The sequence below is a fragment of the Andrographis paniculata genome, unplaced genomic scaffold (genome assembly GCF_009805555.1).
Source record: "Andrographis paniculata isolate CXL003 unplaced genomic scaffold, ASM980555v1 Contig56END, whole genome shotgun sequence".
Classification (NCBI taxonomy): domain Eukaryota; kingdom Viridiplantae; phylum Streptophyta; class Magnoliopsida; order Lamiales; family Acanthaceae; genus Andrographis; species Andrographis paniculata.
This window is the reverse complement of record NW_026137591.1, coordinates 96,869-117,397: the sequence shown is the minus strand read 5'-3', so window position 1 is coordinate 117,397 and position 20,529 is coordinate 96,869. Positions and strand designations below refer to the sequence as shown.

General features: G+C 36.1%; 2 protein-coding genes across 12 annotated transcripts; both read right to left on the bottom strand.

The window, feature by feature from the left end:
- Window positions 1-568: 568 nt before the first annotated feature.
- Window positions 569-13,700, bottom strand: LOC127256582 (pre-mRNA-splicing factor prp12-like). 8 transcript variants are annotated; one of them, XM_051282668.1, is made up of 15 exons: window positions 13,201-13,695; window positions 11,880-12,014; window positions 11,698-11,777; window positions 11,494-11,577; window positions 11,298-11,388; window positions 11,018-11,172; window positions 8,899-10,888; window positions 4,925-5,235; window positions 4,497-4,773; window positions 4,249-4,404; window positions 3,933-4,074; window positions 3,165-3,241; window positions 2,681-2,820; window positions 1,946-2,054; window positions 569-1,287 (listed from the first exon to the last, which is right to left on the bottom strand). In XM_051282668.1, the coding sequence occupies exons 1-15, from the start codon at window positions 13,396-13,398 to the stop codon at window positions 1,096-1,098; spliced, it is 4,137 nt and encodes a 1,378-aa protein (XP_051138625.1). In that variant the 5' UTR covers window positions 13,399-13,695; the 3' UTR covers window positions 569-1,095. The 8 variants fall into 8 exon arrangements, 7 of the variants coding, with proteins under 7 accessions (XP_051138625.1, XP_051138626.1, XP_051138627.1 ...); XM_051282669.1 differs by having other exon boundaries at window positions 11,298-11,367; XM_051282670.1 differs by having other exon boundaries at window positions 11,880-12,207; window positions 13,201-13,339.
- A 385-nt stretch (window positions 13,701-14,085) lies between these two features.
- On the bottom strand, window positions 14,086-19,354 carry LOC127256572 (eukaryotic translation initiation factor NCBP-like). 4 transcript variants are annotated; one of them, XM_051282652.1, is made up of 7 exons: window positions 18,960-19,354; window positions 17,592-17,759; window positions 16,127-16,222; window positions 15,892-15,996; window positions 15,727-15,804; window positions 14,704-14,823; window positions 14,086-14,580 (listed from the first exon to the last, which is right to left on the bottom strand). In XM_051282652.1, exons 2-7 carry the CDS (start codon window positions 17,706-17,708, stop codon window positions 14,446-14,448), a joined length of 651 nt encoding a protein of 216 aa, XP_051138609.1. In that variant the 5' UTR covers window positions 17,709-17,759; window positions 18,960-19,354; the 3' UTR covers window positions 14,086-14,445. The 4 variants fall into 4 exon arrangements, with proteins under 4 accessions (XP_051138609.1, XP_051138608.1, XP_051138607.1 ...); XM_051282651.1 differs by having other exon boundaries at window positions 19,091-19,353; XM_051282650.1 differs by having other exon boundaries at window positions 19,075-19,352.
- Between the last annotated feature and the right edge of the window lie 1,175 nt (window positions 19,355-20,529).

Here is a 20,529-nt window from a genome sequence, read left to right as displayed (position 1 = left end):
TCCATTTCAAAGTTGCACAATGGTCAAATATAATTTCTTTTTCAAATCTTCTTTTTTGTTGTAAAATTGCAAATGAAAGTTTTTATGGAAAAATCTTCCGGCTGTTGTTTTCTTCATATTCATCAATCAATTATTCTTCAAAGATGCGATAATGGCCAGCAGAGCGGAGGTCAACACTCTCAATAGGAAAGGAAGGGCACACGGGGCTCAACTCACTCACTGAGCAGGGCCAGGAAAGAAGTTCATTGACATTGGGTGCGCGAACAAATCGCAACCGTCCTCCGATCATTCCCCCGCACCCCACCCTACTCTGGCTTCTTCTCCCTCTCCTCCCTGGCGCTACGTAGAGGGAGCCCTCACACTCACACCCACTTCCACTACCGTTCAATTCAAGAATTTCGATGCCTTTTTACGTTTCTTGTTTTATATTATATTACAAATAATAAGAAATGAAATAATAAGAATATCACACTCGCACTCACACTCACTTCCTCTACTGGTTCCATAATCCCAAATTTGAAGAAAACGACAGGACATGCTATATACAGAACCACGAGATGATAATTAATAAACCCACAAAAACATTCATCAAAGTTCAAACTCTTCCTCCTTTGTATATTAACTATCAGTGAGTAGTATGTACATCACCACACACACACTGTACAACAATCTACAGAGATGAGATGAGATGCGAAGATGATAAATAGTGGAAACACTGCAGCTTCTCATCCTGTAGCAGCTTAGTAAATACTAATCTTAGCACAACTGCACGCACCAACTCTCCGGATATTCATACAAGAAAACAAGACTGCCATGTGTACAAGGAGGATGCACTTTTGGCCTTAGCTTATTGCAAACTCACAGCAACGGTGAACTCGCTATGGTTTCTTTCTTTCTTCCTTCTTTTCTTTTTTTAAAAAAAACTACTCTACACACTCAAATTTCATGCTCCCGGGTGGCAGCCATCAATCTACACGCTCCAATCATTTATTTCAACCACCCTCTTGACTTCTTCTATACAGCCCTGGCAGAGAGCACTTCGGGATTGGAAGCATTCATTATAGGGAGAAAAACCACATGAAAAGCTTCCTTAGCTTAGCTCAGGGCATAATGTACTCGCTCAAGCAATCGAACAACCTGGTTGACCATAACTGGCATGGATGGCTTCAAACCTGACACAGCCTCGTTTGAATGTTGTGGTGATGTCAACACCGCCTCTTGTTGCATCGTTGTAAGCTCCAAAAATTGGGCCAGAATGTCTCCATCAAGTACCTTAGGTATTCCTGCCTGCCAATTGATTGGAAAGTGAAAATTCAGTACTCCCTTCCCTCTCACTCACCACACATTCAATTTTAACTCTAGAAGGTACTGACAACAAAAGAGTAAAACTATTAGAATCATCTATTGTCGAAATAAATAATCATAATCCAGTATTAACAAGGCATAATGAATGAGAAGACCAGCCTTGCCATATACTATAAATGTCTTTTAAAAATTTTACTTAATGTTTCGCGTACACAGCTCATAATCTCTACTTATTGCTGCAATAGCAGAAAAATTACATACAGGTCACCACATGTGCGACTGACTTCAAATGATTGATAAGGAAAAATAGGAGTGCCTTATTAAAATTCATATCAAAATTAATGAGATTAACTTGGAACTCAAATCAGATTGATTGAATCAACAAACTCCCCGGGCAGAAGCTGTCTATTCATAAGAACGTCTTCAACATCATCCAAGGGCCAGGATATCCCACAACCACCCAATTAGCACATCGATCACACACATGAGAAAGCATCCACACGCACAACAGAAACTCCACACCCATCAGAACTTTAGGGAAAGGATAAACAAAATGGAGAAGGGTGTAGCAAAGAAATACTCATTAGCGCATTCATTAAGCACTGTTACAGTGAAATCAAATAAGTTAGTAGGGACTGACCCGACTCCCGCGGCTTCGAAACTCATTGTGATCATTTCCCAAAATAGGACTAGTGAGAGGATCAACCACCAGCCTAGCTTGAACATCTTCCAGTAACTCGTACTCTTCCCTGTGGAATTGATAACTAGTCAAGTGTGGCCAATGACCCACTTAGCACTGTTAAAGAATTCCTTAATTGGAAAAGTCTACAATTTTATGTAATCATCGAAACTTTTCAATGTTCTGTGGGAGGGCAGCGCCCAAAATAACAAACATTATATTGAAGAAGCCATTAGAAAATTAGATATTCTAACATAGATTATGTGTGACTGCAAAGAATGCTTAAAATAAGCTTCTATCGAGGAGAGTTCAAATGCAATAGCCAGACTTAAAATGTCTTGAAGACCTTAAATGTTGGAAATTGTGAGTGTAAAAGCAATGATGCTTAGTAGGCACTAGTTAGCACCAAGATGCATCAAAATTAATTGATCCACAACATCGTTCCAGCTCATACTCTTAGCGAGCAACAAACTTGTTAGAGCCATAAAAGCCTTTCCACCTTAAGGTTCAAGGACGTGGAAGCATAGAACTTCAGCATAAACAAAAATCTTGGCATCACTCAAACTGTAGAAGTCCAGAAGTTGGGATCTTGAAGCTTCCCTAATGGCCTTACTTCAGTTACTAGTCTCAAATCTCTTCTACACGGTGCAGAGATTCAAGATGACAAAAAAGAAACAATTTGACAACTCAATATACCTTGTAATTGGAATAAATATAACTATACTCCCCAACAGTGTAGATGCCATGATGCAATTCCTTGAGGAATTATTGCTATTACTAGCAGTACCATAGTTCTTCATCATATCATCAGCAGGGAGTTTATATGAGAAAGATCCCTACAAGAAGGTAAAACAACCCATGTCATGCATATAGATAATCTGATGCAATAGAAAATATTTCCTGTTACCAAAAACTCTTTCAGAATAAATAACCCATGGCTGCAGGTAGGTATAATCACAGCCTCAGATAAAAAGTTTACATTGCACCGCTCTAATATTTTCTGGTTACAGGATAGAGTTTTACTCAATGACACAATCCTGATTCCTTGGCTAGGTTGTAATGAATCTTTTATACTGGCTTGTTCATTCCTTTTGAAGGCTATGTTCTGTAACTTTCTTCCTCTGGTTTATTAACTCAAGTCGAATCAGACAACACTAAGGGGAACATATCTGAAAATTACCTTCCTCATGCTCATGGCAATCTCACCCATAAAATATGAACAGCTTAGAGTCAAGTTGCGTTCTGGGCTTGCATTATCTGGAACATGAAGTAAAGCATTTGAACTAAGTAAAGATATAATTCTCAAGAAAGCATTTTAAACTTCAAAATGTTTCATAAAAGCCACTGAAGTCCACACCATAACAAAGTTACTTGACTTTCTAATGTTCATAGATCTATATACATAACAACAAAGGATAAGCTGATTACACTTCTAAATTGGCTTTTCCCTTTTAACAGACAACACATAAAGACTCCTATTATACAAAATTTTAAAATTCATTTGCAACTTCAGCCAACTTCAGTTGTGCAAACAGTGGAATACAACTCTATATATCATTAATCAGGATTGGGGTACATATATATACACAGACAATCAGAGGCCTATTTATACTAGGAAATAAACTGAAGCTCTATATTTATGCCAATTTATATAGGTAACAGAAACAATGCCCTAATTTTTATTCTCACCCAGTGGAACAACCAACTAGCAATTCAAAAGTATCCCAATTCTCAATATTACTTAGCTTCGGATGTCCATGCTAAAAATAAGTTATTCAAATATTAAATTGTACTCTTTGTTTCATCATAATATAAATAAACTCCTTACTCTCCTATTTATTTTTTTTTTCTTTTAATATGATGTCAATGTACAACAAGATGCATTTCAACTCTGGATACAAGGACAAATATTTATTTAGTAGAGACATTAGGCACAAGATCAATTCACCTTCTAAATGATCCGCACAAGACAAGACAACAACACTTCCTTTCCGATCAGAAACAAAGGCAGTATCAACATCCATAAGAACACAATCAGCAACAAGCCTTTGCACAGGATCACAATAAACCTGCTCCAGTTTTCGCGAATCCTGGATTCAAATATTTAATATTGGTTTGTAAGAAATCCAACGCTATACTTATTCCATTTCCACCAGTAAACTTCTACAATGATTTTTTCTCCATTTGTATTTTGCAAAGCCACATACTAAAACAATATTAAACAATAAGGCTAACCAAATGCCAAAGCAAGAATATTCGCTAACCTCATGGTATGAATAAAAAAGAATGCCATCACGGCAATCTCCGACAGCTATCCTTGTGAAATGTACACTCAAAGTCATTATTGTAAAGCGTGTTCTCCCAACAGCCAATCTTCTAACCCTTTGGGAGTTATCGTTTGGAAAACCACAAACATAAAACTAAAAAGAACAAGAGAATATCTCTTTAGTACTACCAAATAATAATCATTGCCAGAATTTTCTGTCACCAAAGTAAAAGCTTCATGACTTACAGAATTACCAGCAGAAGCCAAAAAATAACGATCAAGGTAAGGGCAGATAGCAATGGGCATTCCAGGCCAATTAGTAGAATAGGCTAGGCGTAAGTGCCATGCTTCAGTTTCTTCAAGTTTAATCCCATCGCAGCTATTATCATCTGGGCTGCTACAGAGACTACTGCTGGAGAGCTGTTCTCCACCATACCCACCAATAGGTGAATTTCTTTGGACCGAACAACTATCTGAATTTTGCATTTGATCAAGGCAAAGAATCACCAGTCGACCTTTTGTACTGTAAATTATGCACCATAATACTGTAAATGATTTGAAATATATTCACCCTCCTAGTGAGACTGAGAGAAAGACTATCAAAGCAGAACAAATCAATAAATAAAAGTTCTGAAGTTTAAAAAATATGCGGGAAGGCACTCGAAATTTACAACCTTTCGGCTTCACCACTTGGCATGATAGCTGGTCCGGCAGATTGACTAACTCCAATCACCAACACATGCTCATTTCCCACCTTTACCAACTGCATACATTTCCCCGTCTCCCCAGGATCAAATTTGAAGGATGACAACACCGAGCCACTCAAAGGATCCACACAACAAACATCTGACGAGCACGAATCATTGTCTAATTCTGTCCTCATAACTAGCAACAGCCTGCTTTCATTGTGATATAATATCTTCCTTGGTGTACCACCAATATGAAATTTTTGCACATTTAGCCTCTTACTTGGGACCATTTCCACCTATGACACAAGAAATAAAATATTGTTGTCAGACACTAGTGTCATAATATTTCTCAACTTTAAAAAAATAAAAAAAAAAAGATGGAAGAAGGCAGTAGTCTACAAAAATATCCTAAGCCAAGATAAAAGGTGTTAATGTCATCAACATGTAAATATTGAATAGTGGATAGTGTTGGGGATACTTCTCTGCAACTACTAAAACATAAAAAAAAAAATAAAATAAAATAAAAAAAATGAAGCCTGTGGTGAACTGGAGATGCAGAAACAAATTTTAGCAGAATGTCCATCAATCAGAGATTCAAGGTAATCTTTTCCATAATAAATAATAAATGAAAGCTCCTATAAAGACATATTCTATGCATTTGCATGATTATAAAAACATAACATAAATCAGCCGCAACACTCCATTTTAGATGCCTTTAGATGACCTATATTCCTATCAGTATTTCCCATCATGATATAATAAACTCCATTCTTCCCCCAAAATAAAGAAAAAATGTTTACAAAGCAATATCCCAGCTGTTCAAAAATACTACCATTTAAGGAAACTTCTTTTGTCCCATATTTGTCATTTTATACTTTCAAGACAACATTTGCTACCTTTTGCAATTGTTATGCAAACTAATTGTATTAAATACTTCGATTTGAAAAGAAAAACATTTTTGGTCATAAAAACAAATAAATAAATCTTTAAATTTCATTATTTCAATACTTCATAAACCAAAACCTAAAATTACATGTATTTATTGATGAAGAGAGTAATATGTTTCATAGTGAATTATGTTTTATTAATAAAATAGTAGGCATAACTATAAGAATATACTGATGATATGCTTTAAATATAATATGAACATTATTTTGAAGCTTTTAAAATGTATATAATACGATATAGATATTGAATGGAAGATGAATTATTTTGAAAAGTGAACCGTAGGAGAAATTCAAAATAATACAAAGTAGAAAATATAATTCGCAACCATATGTGTTGCAAAGTACCAAAGGCTTTGTCATAAAATATACAAAGGGTGTGTTTGTTTGGTGGATTGGATTTTAAATACACTATTCATCCATTTCCCCCCTCCCCCCAAAAACGTCAAATCAAACACCTATTTTTCATTTTTTATATTATACTAAAAATCAATTTTACATTCAAAATATCACATCAACACTTATTTATATCACATCATACAACTATTCAAATTCAAAATTTTTACTATTCAAATCCCAACTCAAAATCCAAACTCCCAAACAAACACACCCAAAAAGATTGTCAATACTTCAGTTAGCCCCAACTAACATCCGTAAGGTCTGGATATATTGTGAAAAATATTGGCAGAAAAGATCAATAGTTTCATTACATTAAAATGAAATTGCATGCACTCACAAATCAGTACACTGTTCCAACTCAAACAACAATATGCTACATTTGCTAAGTGGCAAAATAATTATGACAAATGAACAGTAACAAGCACACAATATTCCCCTCCAGAGTAATACTCATAATATATGTAATCTAAGCATTTAAGTGAGATTATGTGGAGTCAGCCAGAGTTTACTGTCAAGTTTCAAAGATAAGAGATTTAAGCCAATGAAACGCCACAATTTTATTATTTTCTCACTAACTGATAAAGGTGTCTAATTTGCTCCTGAACATTCTGAAAAAGGCAAGCAGCTTTGAAAGGATCTATAGAACTTATATATCACTGCATGTGTGACAAATCTATTAAAGATTCTTACATACTCTAAATGACCAGTAAATAGGATAGAATGGGGGAAAGAACTCAATTCACTGTCTAAAAATAAGAAAACCGATTCCTCTACTGTGTCTAAAATTCCGTTAGATAGGAACAAAGTGGATAATTACTGCTAATCCTCAGATAGAGTATAGAACAAAAAGATCCATTTGATAATGAACTATTGCTTCTAAGTCATCTCGTACGATTAATCATCAATTCACGTTAACTATTAGTGCAAGACTTTTTGCAACCTCTAAAATCCACTCTCTTCTAGCCCAATACCTGGACATGCAAGGCATGACAAACAGATGAAGAACAATACGAGTGTAAAACAAGTCGGATATATAATCTGGTTGTGTCATATAGTATTAAATTCATACATCTCATCCTAAATGCTGTGTGTAAAAGCTGGCAAAAACTGACACGATACGACAACCCGATACGAACCTGACACAAGATAATTAGTTTTTGGTCAAGGATTTCAACCTGATTATGTAAGGATTGACACGAGTCCGATACGATAATAAACGAGTCAGGTTAGGGTTGAGGCTCTTAACTCAAATCCGATAGGACAACCCGTTTATAATGTATTAATAGTAATTAATATATTTATTATATATATAAAATAATTATAATTTTATAATTAGTTCACATATTAATTTAAACTAAATTCAATTTTACATAATTCAATCTAATTCACTGTACACATTACACTAGAACCAACAAAAACAAACATAACACCACAACATGACAAAAAATAATTGAATTTGAATAAAAAAATTTGACTTAATTATGTATACGGGTTAACATAAGTCAATACGAACCCAACAAGATAATAAACGGGTCGAGTTAGAGTTGAATTATTTAACCTGTTTAAAGTATTCAACCCGACACGAATCGACCAATTGTCTGCTCTAACTGTGTGTACCATGTCAATCAAGTGTGTATAAATCACACCTCAGGTGTGCTTGTTTAGGGTTTCTGATTTTTGGTTGAGATTTTTAATAGTAAAATTTTTGAATTGAAATAACTATACGATGTGATAGGATTGACGTGATGTTTTGAATGTAAAATTGATTTTTAGTATAATATAGAAAATGAAAATTAGATATTTGATTTTATGTTTTTGGTGATAAAATTCTTTATGAATAGTAGAAATTTGAGAAAATTTGATAAAAGAGCACACCCGAATTGTGAATTTTTTGTTCAAACTTCAGACATCTGGGTAACAGCCCACCCAAAGCCTGACCTACAATGCTTTCTCAGAATTTGATTAGTTATAACAATAAATGACCAATATAGACACTATACCCCAGCTCTTGATGCTTGAATTCTTGTCACTAGCCAATTTAACTAAAAGATGCCCAGCCCCAGCTAACCTAATTTGAAGGTAATTTCTACATAAGTACTAAAATTACAACGCAGCTTCATAGTGTGTTCACACACCATCTCTTTGGTGGAAATCCTGATAGAGCAGTGATAAAGTGAACAAGCAGAAAACTTGTACAGATACAGAAGCTCTATCAATCTCTCTTCAACAAATCTGTTAAGTAAACATTCCTCTAACAGAGGTACATATTTGAAACTGGATAGCAGGAAACACTTTCAAAAGAAGCCTGAAAAAAAAAATGCTTCCAATCGAGTTTAACTACAACATTTTTGGGTGAAATTAGCCGCTGACACATTCCTGAAATGGGCACCTAGTTATTGCAATACAAAAGGACATGCTGTCAAATTTATTTCAGATTCAATAGATATGGCACAGGCCCACAGCAAGTGGGTACATGTAAACATCCTTGTACAGAAAGTAGAGATATTTTAACATCCCTTCCTGGATGATATATATGGAGCGTATAAAGTAAATGTACAAGCATAAAGAAGCAGAATCAATGAACTTAAATAACATAAGAGTCAGAATGCTATATACCAAATGAAGACTGTTCTCCGCAACAAATAAAATTCCTCGGGGGCATTCAATTGAACACACAGGAGTCACATGAGTAGAAGGCTGAAAGGATATGGATGTATAAGACAGACTCTGTCTTGCAGTCTGCAATAACCAAGGCCTGTCACTGAGAGCAATCATATCAGCATCCAGGGAATCACTCAATGAAACCAAGAAAACAGGTGTAATACCAATGCGGCGCACAGCAATCAACTCCAGATTAACTGGGAACTCTCCTTTAGTCCTTCCAGATGTGTTGGACATAAAAATTGCTGGAATCTTAGTATTTGGGGCTATTGAATTGGATAATACAGGGGAGTTCATCATCCAGGAACCAACAGCTTGTGCACAAGGTGGCTCTGTTGAGGACAGGGTAGTGTTACAAGACCACTCAAACCTAAGTAACATTCCATTCCTCAATCCTGATAGAACATACATACGGTCAACTAACACAAGTTTCACATCTTGCGGAACACATCCACTAATGGTAGTCCCCATGGTATTGGTTAATGATATAATTCCTACAGCAAGAACTTGAAATCCTTTGTCATGCGTAAAGGATACAACTTCCACAGAAGGCCTATGAGTTCCCACAACAAACAAATTTCCAACATCAGGAGTTAAGTTGTAGTCAGCTGCAAAACGCATCAAAACTGTATTCTGCTGGGGGTGCTCCACTGGTATGGAAATACAGGACAACTCATTCTGCAATTTTACACAGTAGATTTGGTATACTTCATACTGACTGGCCGAGGAAGAAATTATGCCAAGAATGAACAAGTAGCATGGACTGGATGTTGCCACTACTATCCTGCCCTGTCCAACAGCTCCCAGGCTTATATTCATATTATCAGGAAACCATGATGTGCATACTGGTGACGAGGAAGCAATTCCTTCAGGATGTAAAGCTCTAACAGGCAAACAAAGTTTTACTCCAAATTGATGAATCTGGACAATCATGCCATCACCCACAACACCACAAGCCAATGTGCAGACATCAGGCTGAAAACCAACTAATTCAGTCACATCTGCAAAGCTGACACCAACAGAGAGAACCCTGGTCTCTTCAACAAATGATAACACAAGAAAAGAATGATACAAGTCAGAGACATTCATTTTGAGTGTCCATGTCCCAGTTACCCCTTGATAAATTGGAGCAGTTTTCAATAATTTCTCCACACTGATACCACTCCGAATTATTCGCAAGGATCCCTCAGATGCCATCCCAGAACATGCGAATATTTGATCATGTTTCTCATCAGGATAATCAACTATGCACATATCCAAGATTGGGGCAATGTTTTGAATGGAACTTCTGTATTTCAGAACTCCCTCTTCAAACTTGAACACCGTCCCATCAGCCATGTCAGCAATTGCCACCACAAACCCACCTTCAAGCCATAACAGAACATTACATGGTAAACTTTTATGGAGACAATCGGATAAATTGACCCTGAGGCTTCCATCAGGCTCAAAAATCATTTCAATAGCATAAAGTTCCCCAGAGTCGGCACTGAATATAATTCGTGAACTATTAATGGCACCAGGTTCCCAACACCATGAGCAAACATAATTGGAACCAGGCTGCACACTACCATAATCATCAATACTCATTGGATCATCGCTTTTATTTAGGTCACCAAGCTCCAATAAAGCAGAGGCAGCAACACTATGAATGCCTTCTTCATCCATTATATCTGGTATTCTTATAATGTGTTTAATCTTTTTTTCCTCCACTGGCGTAAAATTTAAGCTTGTTCTATAGACACAAGAGGGGGCATTAGAATTCCTGAAATCCATTAGAACAATGTCACCTGCCCTGAACAGGAAGGCAAATCCATTAGAATGGGGGACTTCAACTATATGATATGCTAATGGCCCAGCTTCAGCAAACTGATACACCACATTCACAGCATGTTCATCAATATTCCATTCCAATAACAGAAGCTCGTTTCTATAGAAAGATCCCCACCTGAAGGGAAAAAAAAACCATTTTCATACATAGTATTTTTCTACAAGACAACAACATTTTCTTTACTAGGCTTCTTTAAATGAAAACCAATGGAACAATATAAGAATATTACAGGAATACACAAATCACCTATTTAGAAGAATGGCCAGTAAAGGTTTGTGCTCTTTACTAGGCTGGCGGTAATCCTTTGAGATAAAGCACATGCTCCATATAGTACCAGAAATATTGGTAGAGCCTCTGGCAGTTTTTAAGCGCCCATCTTTTTCAGGAGGGCAGAAAATCCTCTGATATGCATGAAAGAAACAAGCATTTAACTTAAGTGCTATGAAATAACCCACAAATTGTGCATATCAAAGGAGGAATGCTTCAATGCAGAACCTTTGGGGCAAAGAACTAGGTCAAACTCAACCTTATCAATGATATCAGTACTATTTGGAGATGTTGAGATTGCAAAAATAGCCAATTGGTCCTCAAATGCACTAGCAGCAACAAAACACCCACTGAGAAAGTAAATACAGAAAAAAAACAGCATGACTAGCAATTCAATAAATTCTTATCATGCATGAGACTGTTTACTGTTGCATGCAGCATAGCAAGAAACTCACCTAGAATCAATTGCCAACATCCTTCCAACTTGATTCCTTGAGTTTCCAGGTGCAGAAAGTTGAACATTAGCCAATGGGAAAAACCTAAAACAATAGAGCACCACTCAAGCAAAACCTATTTATTTATCTATCCATCTTTTTCTTTGCAAGTTACAAATAGGGAAAACATCAAGTTAAAATAATTGTACATATTGCTGATTGAACCTGTGCATTTCATTGCAAAAGAAGAGAAATGACAGCTTTCCAGAATCTGAAATGACAATCAACGTATCCTTTCCAAGTATCTACACAATAACGAAGCAGGAAACCCTTAATCACTAGCAACTCCAAACATAAATTTGGTTAACAGAAAAATAAAATAAACTAAAATAAGAAAGCAAACAAACCTTAGGACTATGATCATAAACAGCTTTATTCGAGGGAAGGACCGCAAGATCTTTAATTGTGCCAAACACAGGTTGTTCAGAAATTGATTGAATTATCCCATCTTCATCAATTATCACCAGTTCTATTGATGTCTCCTGGCAGGAGGTTCCATCATTATATCAAGGTTCCACATCTTGCAAGAATAGCATGCCAGTGGTATCTCAAAGGTACTCATCACAAGCACAAGAACAATAAGTTGAGCATGTGTTTCAGTGACATATACATACAGTTGAAGAGCAATACAGAACTCCGCTTCAACACCACAGTGTCAGATATACAAAATGTTTCCTATCAGCCACGTCACAATCGATTGGAATCAATGTACTTGTGAGGGTTTTTGTTTGTACACTATATAGATGGCCCTAAGAATTTCTCAAAGGGAAACAATGATATAGGATTGATTGAAGTAAGTAATAGAATTCAGCCTCCACTTGTCAAATTTTAGTTAAAACTAGTTGCATACTCTTAACTAAATAGATGGCACTATCATGGTCATAGTTCAGAAAATGCCAAAAAATAAAGGTGTATCGAAATATCATAAATTTTTTTGTTTAAGAGGGACACCAAGATTCAAGCAATAACAAAAGTGATATGCTGGCGTTTTGCTTCAGTTAAGGATAGAATTTCACTGATCCTCCGGTGGCCTGAATAAACTTTCCTTCTTGCACCTGTAGAAACCTTCATTTATTCTTTCCAAACTAGTTCATTAAAGAATGAATGTTTTCTCACTTGATCACAAGGCTATTACGAGCCATAGATTAACTACTGACCTGGTGGAGTTTCTTATAGTTGATTTACAGGGAGTGAGTTTACTGTCACTGCTACTGCTACAGGTTATATAATTAATTAGTTTCCGCAGCCCGCTTTGATTTCATGATACAAATTAGAACAAGAAAGAAGGTCATGCCTATGTTACTGCGGTCTCCTCTACATTATCATGATTACAAGAGCTGCATTGAATATGATAGCTAGCAGAATAGAATTGCAAGCCTATGGTCGTGAGATAAGGAAGCTCCTCTGCCTCAACTCCTTTCTTGTTTATTTGCATAATACCTAGTGTTGCTTTTGCTTTGACCCGCTATTATGTCCTTCTAAAGAGAACCCATTACGACAGTGGAGTTGGAACGGCCTATAGGGGCTAGAACTAGCATATTTAAAAATAAATCAGGTAGTAGAGGATAGTAAAAAGCCAAGCAGAAGCAGACGAATAGTCACAAATACAGATAGAGGAGATCGCAGCAGAAAGAAGACATTTTGGTGATGAGGAAACAGCAGGCGCACCTTGCCAAAGACAACGTCGTATGAAGAGGGGGAGCGAAAGTGGCCGCAGACAGCTTGAAGAACGACGCTCCCTCTGAGAACGGTCTTGGCCAAATAAAAGGCGCCGGCAGCATTATGGGAGGGTGACCGGGAAGCGGCAGCAGGGGTGGTGGATGTATGTGGGCGGGACGAAGAAGACTCCTCTACTGCAGCAGACATGATGATTTCGTCGGAAGGTGGAAGTGAAGATTGAGGAGGCTCCGCTATGCTATGCTAGGCCAGGCTAGGGTTGATCGAAATTCCTGAATTGAACGGTAGTGGAAGTGAGTGTGAGTGTGAGGGCTCCCTCTACGTAGCGCCAGGGAGGGGAGGGAGAAGAAGCCAGAGTAGGGTGGGGTGCGGGGCAATGGTCGGAGGACGGTTGCGATTTGTTCGCGCACCCAATGTCAATGAACTTCTTTCCTGGCCCTGCTCAGTGAGTGAGTAGAGCCCCGTGTGCCCTTCCTTTCCTATTGAGAGAGTTGACCTCCGCTCTGCTGGCCATCATCGCATCTTTGCATACATTGTTATTATTATTATTATTATTTCTTTTTTGAATTTTTTTAATAAAAAAATATTTTTTTTTAAAAGATATTTTAACAGAATCTAAATTGTTTAGGAGTTTGAATTTTGAATTAAAATTTGAATAGTTGTACCGTTGATGTGATATTTTTAGTATAATATAAAAAATAAAAAATAAGTATTTAATTTGATATTTTTGGAAAAAAAAAAAATACAAACACACCCTAAATAAAAAAATATTTCAAATGTAATTTAAAAAAAAAAACTGACAAATTAATTGATAAATTTGCTTTTATTGAGTCGAACCAATCCATTACTAATTCCCCAAAATTTTCATTTGAAATCTAAAGAAAGATGATCATTCATATATATTCAATAGACAGATGCAATGCAACACCAACAACAGGAGGGAGGGAGGGAGGATTGTGATATGGTAAAAGGGTGAGGGAGGGTCATAGAAAGACAATAGTGCGAGCTAGCGAGCCCGATATCAAAAGTAAAAGCATAGTGATAGGTGAGTAAGTCAACCATCCACCAAATACACAGGAGATGGATGGATGCGTAGCCCTGTGTGACTGTGGGATGAGGTGAGATTCAATGAAGAGGCCAAGCCTGTGCCAACTTGGATGGATGAATCTACCTTCATATGACAAATTGTAAAGTGGCATGGTCATCCATCTCTTTGTTGCGAAGCCAGTGGCAGCCTCATCCTCTCAACCATGTGTTGCGGTATGATGAGTTGTCTCGCAGGGAGGCGTCATGGGGCTTGTACTCCATCACATAGCTGTGGGGAAGCTTTAAATGTCTTTTGATGGAATCTCTCAGAGCCATAACCGCCTGCTGGTCAGACAACAAAGCAAATAAGCACAAGAGCATGCATTCTCCCTTGCAATCTAACATCACCAAAGGAAAATAAGGCTTGGAGTATTATTATGTATAGCCAAATAAAAAAGAGCAGCTGACCTGATGGTCAGACGCATTGCGGTTCCACACACTCACTATGTCCTCGTTAAAACGGATACTCAATACTGCTCCACAAATATTATCACCATAATCAAGCTGGTCTCCTATTAATGCCAGAATCTGCATATCAATATCCAATACACAACTACTAATCAAATTTTTCTGATGCTACAAGCTACAAAATAGCAATATCAAATAATAATGCCCGTAATAGTTACTTGAATGCCACCATCAAGTACCTAAATTAATGCCCAATCAATTTATTATCAAGCAGGATCAAAGCCACAACAAGCCATTTAACAAAAAATAGTACCTCCGTCCTATTACAAAGTAAACATTTATTTTTGGCGCAGAGTTTAAAAAATAATAATACGTAGTGGGTAGTTAAGAATAATGTAATGACATTTTTGCCCTTACTTTTTGGTGTAAAACTAATGATGTCATATAAATTAAGGGTATTTGTCGAAAAAAAATTAGCATTTAATGAAATAGTTACTTTGTAGTTGGACAACCCAAGATAGAAATATGTTTACTTTCCAGCTGGACTGAGGGGGTAAAATAGTATGCAGTGGATAGCTAAGATTAGTATAATGACATTTTTGCCCTTACTTTTTTGTGTAAAAGTAATGATGTAAATTAGGGGTATTTGTGAAAAAAAAAATTGGGTATTTAATGAAATGATTATTTTATAATTGGACAACCAAAATAGAAATATGTTTACTTCCTGGCCGGACAAAATATGCATATCTGATCAAAAAAAATAGATATGCATAAAAACATTCAAAATAAGCACTTCAAGGGTTTTCTAAGAGTTCTGAGAAGAGCCCTTCATGATCACCCCCCTCACTGATCATGAACACTCTCAACAAATAGGAAGATCAATCATTTATCAAAATTATGTACACAAGGAATAAAATTATGTGAGATTAGCTTATGCCTGGGCACATGATTGACATCTAAATTATAATTATAAACAAAAAAAAAGTATTTAAATAGTATATTGTTAAGCACTTAGCTCCATACCAGGTCCTCCCAGAACCGGCCTGATACAATCTTTTTAAACCTAATAATCCATTTCCCACCATTGCAGTTAGCAGAATCCTGAGAAAAATAAAATGTTTAACTTAAATGAAACGCAATCTTAAATTAAAGTAGAAGCACATAAAACAGCTCAACAAATAAGCACACCTCCCACAGTGGACGGATACCAGCCTTGAATAAATGCAAATCAGTTGGGCTTGGCAATGTGGATGGTCGAGCTAAGTGGCAATAGCAGACCCAGAAGGCTTCAACCTGAAATACATCACATAAACAATAATGGTATGTTCGTTAATAAATACAGTGAATATTCAGCTTAAGAGAAAAGATGCATCAAGACATCACAACCTCCTTAAACCATTCAAACTGGAAAAAGAAAGCATACCGTACTGAATTCCACAATCTTCTTAACATTATCCTCATATGATGTTTGAGTTCGAACTCCAGGCGTTCGGCGAGTGTACCAGAATACAAATTTGTGCTGAAAATCATATATATAGATTTTTTACTTGCAGAATAAATGATTGTATTCTTTTGCGTCTTCGTTTGTATTTTACATTTAAACACTTCTAGTAAAAATTATTGTCTAATGTGATGTTTTGCATGTAAAAGACTAATTATTGAACATGATGGCTTTTTTAAGGAAAAATAGAACATTAAATAGATTAAAACAGGGTTTAGAAATATAAAAGAACAAACTTCTTGCAAAACTAATTCAGGCGTCTTTCCTCCCACAAAACATTAGATATGTTTTCTAATCAGTTTACATTTTTCCAAATCATATAAAAGTGTATTTTTTCTTTGCTCAAAATATTACATATTAAAAATTTAAACTCTCTTAACTTTTACCTCTAGACATTCCCCATTATTTATGAAAAGTATCACAACAAGTATAGGCTAAGTAAACAATAATAACAGACTATGTTAAGAAGTAAATATGGAAACACATGCACAAACATAGTTAGGTATAGAATTATTTTAATAAAGACCTAGAAAAAAAAAACTTCGAATTTGTCAATACCATAACCCCCCAAAGCAACATGAAAACAATAATTATGCATTCACCGTTAAGATGTTGACCCAAGGTCTCTTAAGGGTCTCCAGATGATATCTGGGAACTGACCATGAAACAATAAACCAATGTTTTATCTTCTTTAATAAATCATCACAGCGAGCTGAGAAACCACATTTATAGATCACGATTATACATATATGTGGGGATGCACGCAAAAATATAGTTAGGTATGAGATAATTTTTTTCTTAAAAACATGATAATAAATAAATATAAGAAAAAACAGATGCATAAACAATGCCATGAAGACAATAATAGCATTTCATTAAGGAGTTGAACTAAAGGAACCGTTTTATAGGCCTCTTATGGGTTTCCAGATGATGATGTGAAATGAATGTGAAACAATTAGCTAAAGTTTTGATCAAAACTCGCAAGTGATCGTTCACAGAAGTTAAGTATGTGCTTTGTTGGTTCCCTGAAATAGCTTGAAACACTTGACTCACACGCTGATTGATTATGAACCAAGGGTTAAATCATAAATAGGCTATCGATATAAGAATCTAAAAGGGAAAATAAATAAATAAATAAATAATAATAATAATAATAATAATAATAAAAAAGCAGGAACTTGTATCGCATAAATTTTCACTTTAATTTCAGTTGATAAGCATAGTCCAGACTAGAAATCCGAAAGTTCTCAATGGCGAAAACTAAAAACTTGGCAGACGATAAAACCAAAAGTTTAACATTGAGTTTCGGGGTTAAAAGGTATGGTGGCGACAGAGCAATGAAGCAACAAAATAGGGAGCACGGCAAAAATGAGGAACGGGAACGAACCTTGAGAGGGTGGAGACCAGCCTTGAGATCGAGGGCGATCTGGTCTTTATCTTCGTCCACAGCTGGAGGGGGTAGATTGGTGGCGGTGGTTTCCTTTTTCTCTGCTGCCAATTCCATGGTAAGCCGTGAGCCCTACCCTCCTCTCCGACTCCGTCTATGTGATCTCCCCTTTAAAGTTGAAATGAATGAAATGATTTGGGCTTTAGTTTTAACTAAAATAGTAGTTTCATGAATATGCTATGCTGGTACATACATCTCTCAGTTGAGATTTTATCAGGCTTCTCGAAAGATATACATATACCTCTACATTCGGATGCATCCAACCACCCTACTACTGATGCTTATATTAAATATCATAAGTTCAATCCACAGAGAAACAGAAACATGCTTCTTGAAGTTATGTAGATATGCATAATGCAAACACAGTGACTATAGCACGTAATACAAATAGAGCTATACAACCTCCATTTTGCAGATCATTAACAAGTTACATTCCAAGATTGTATCCAGACTAGTTTTTCTATTGACAAAGGCATCAAGAGGTGCAGGTTATGGAACACTCAAAAGATTTAATTTGTGGGACGTTGTTGCGACACCTATAGAAGGCCTCTCCTATATGCATCTGCTTGTTCTGGTGAAGGGCAACAATCAGTTAGGACTGATATGTTTCATTGATACAATCAAAGTGCAGCTTAAATTGCCTAACCATTTGATAGACAGGAATCAACAACCCAAATTCTGACAAGTCAAACTCAATACCAAAGTAAATCACAAAGTCAAGATCCCTATGGGTGAGTAACCAAAAGTTTTTCTAAAATTAGCTTGACGAACAATCATAAAATATTCCCCCTCCGAGAGCCCTAGCTCATCATTATTTAGGTTAGCATCATTATGATCAGCACAAACACCTACAAATTGACACCTAGAAATCTCATAATCGTTCCTAGACTTGTAATGACAAAGTGAGTGCAATACACCCTAAAAAACAAAATAAATGTTCTCCGTCGTTAAACATCACCATTACAATTCCCTCCCGCTCATGTAACCATGGAAATCATGATATCAAATGATTAACAATCGGCAATATCTACAGTTACTTAAAATCATGAATTGTAACCTATACAAAAAGACCAGGTGCGAAATCCTTATAAGAAATTCTCCTAAAAAACAAGCAGAGAGATGGAAATAAGATCAGACAAACAAATATATATATGCATACATACATACATAATCGAAGAAATAAATCGACTGAGTTTCCGATAATTCGAAGAAGCTTGAATGGTAGACAGCCATCGTGCATTTAATAAAAAGAACAGTATATGGTAAATAAAAATGAGGAATTCACACAGCCAAAACTACAGATCGTACCACAGAAACAGGAGAATCGAAGACAAAATACGGACAAAACTAGTTAAGAATCCAATCCAATCAACCCATCAACAACAGATCTTCAGTGAAAATACTCATGGCATATTATTGTTACCTTGAACGGGGTTTACCGTTTTTCAAGGAAAAGGAGAAAGAAAGGGCAAGTGTTAACAACAGAATCTGCGATTTGAGTCCGAGGTGCGGAACTGGACGAAAAGGAAAGAGGTAAGAATTTTCGGAGGGGGCTGCGTGTTTCAATATATCGAAGTGTTGTGTTGGTATGGATGGATCATATGGCTATCCTTTTTGTTCATCCGTCTGCACAAAGCACGCCCTGCCTGCCCAGCCCTGCCCTGCCTTCATTATATATTGGGCGGTGGGAGTGGGGTGTGCTGGGTTGGGTTGGGTAGGTCATTTCTTTTTCTTTTCTTTTTTTTTCCTTCCTCTTATTCTTATTTTTATTTAGTAGTCGTATTTCATTCATGTCATTACCCACTCTGCCCTGCCCCTGAAAGAGAATTGCAGATGCCCTTGCCGCGAGAGAGAGAGAGAGAGAGAGAGAGAAAAACGAAGAAAAGCCGAAACGAAACCATTGGGCTATTTCGTCGTGGGATTACTTCAGCCAATAAAATGAAATGACAGGCATTCGAAGGTCACTCCCCCGGTTGTCGACGAAGAAATTACTCAGAAAGCAATTGTCTGTGTTTGGTGGACTGGATCGTGCGTTCATTTCAAACAGGTGCATTTATTGGATTTATAGCTTCTGAATGATTCATATTCGAGACTATTTTCGGCCCAATTCGATCGTAATTTGGTCCAATTTGCTTTGAACGGGAAATGGTGATTTCAAAATGTGGTTAGGGTTTATTTATGTTGATAAATCATTGAACACACACACATATATATATATATATATGAGAAATTGTACGGATGACTATCTGTTTTTACTAAATTACTCTTAATATCTTTACATCAGTTGTACGTAATAGTAATATTGTGGGCAAGTATGACTAAATTTGTTAATAAACCCTCACGTTGTCAGTTATAACGAAGATATTGGATGTTCTTGAGAGTTGTGTTTTTTGAATTTCATTTGCTATTTTATAGTGATTTACTTGTACAGAATATATTGATATGACTATCATTTTGTAGATCGTAACGTTTTCTCTAATACAATAACTTAATTACAATATTCTAATGTTATGATATATAAAAAAAATGCATTTGAAACTAATGCAGAGGTTATTGAATTTATTGGACACGCAAAACAAGAAAAAAAAATTAGTCCGACCGGACGGCTGATCTTACATAAATAAAGAAAGTGACTAACCTAATTGGTGAGATGGAAAAAAAAAAAAAAGAAAAAAAAAGGGAGAAATAAAGAAATGAATTATATAAATAATTTTATAACTATGCAACCAATCAATTTTAAATTTTTTTTTTTTTATGTAAAATAATGAAAGAAGTGGGAGACAAATGGAATGATAAGAGCAAGAAAGTGAATTAATTATATAAATATATTTCAGAGAGTAAACACTTGGGGAGTCGGTTGGCCTCATATAGAAAGGAT

Excerpts from the sequence above, each read along its gene's own strand:
- LOC127256572 (XM_051282652.1), bottom strand. The coding sequence starts at position 17,708 with ATGGAATTGGCAGCAGAGAAAAAGGAAACCACCGCCACCAATCTACCC. Across the intron at positions 15,997-16,126 it reads AGATTGTGGAATTCAGTACG|GTTGAAGCCTTCTGGGTCTG; the intron begins GTATGCTTTCTT and ends GATGTATTTCAG. Across the intron at positions 14,581-14,703 it reads GCAATGCGTCTGACCATCAG|CAGGCGGTTATGGCTCTGAG; the intron begins GTCAGCTGCTCT and ends TTGTCTGACCAG.
- LOC127256582 (XM_051282668.1), bottom strand. The coding sequence starts at position 13,398 with ATGTCTGCTGCAGTAGAGGAGTCTTCTTCGTCCCGCCCACATACATCC. Across the intron at positions 12,015-13,200 it reads ACGACGTTGTCTTTGGCAAG|GAGACATCAATAGAACTGGT; the intron begins GTGCGCCTGCTG and ends ACCTCCTGCCAG. Across the intron at positions 3,242-3,932 it reads TTGTGCGGATCATTTAGAAG|ATAATGCAAGCCCAGAACGC; the intron begins GTGAATTGATCT and ends TTCATGTTCCAG.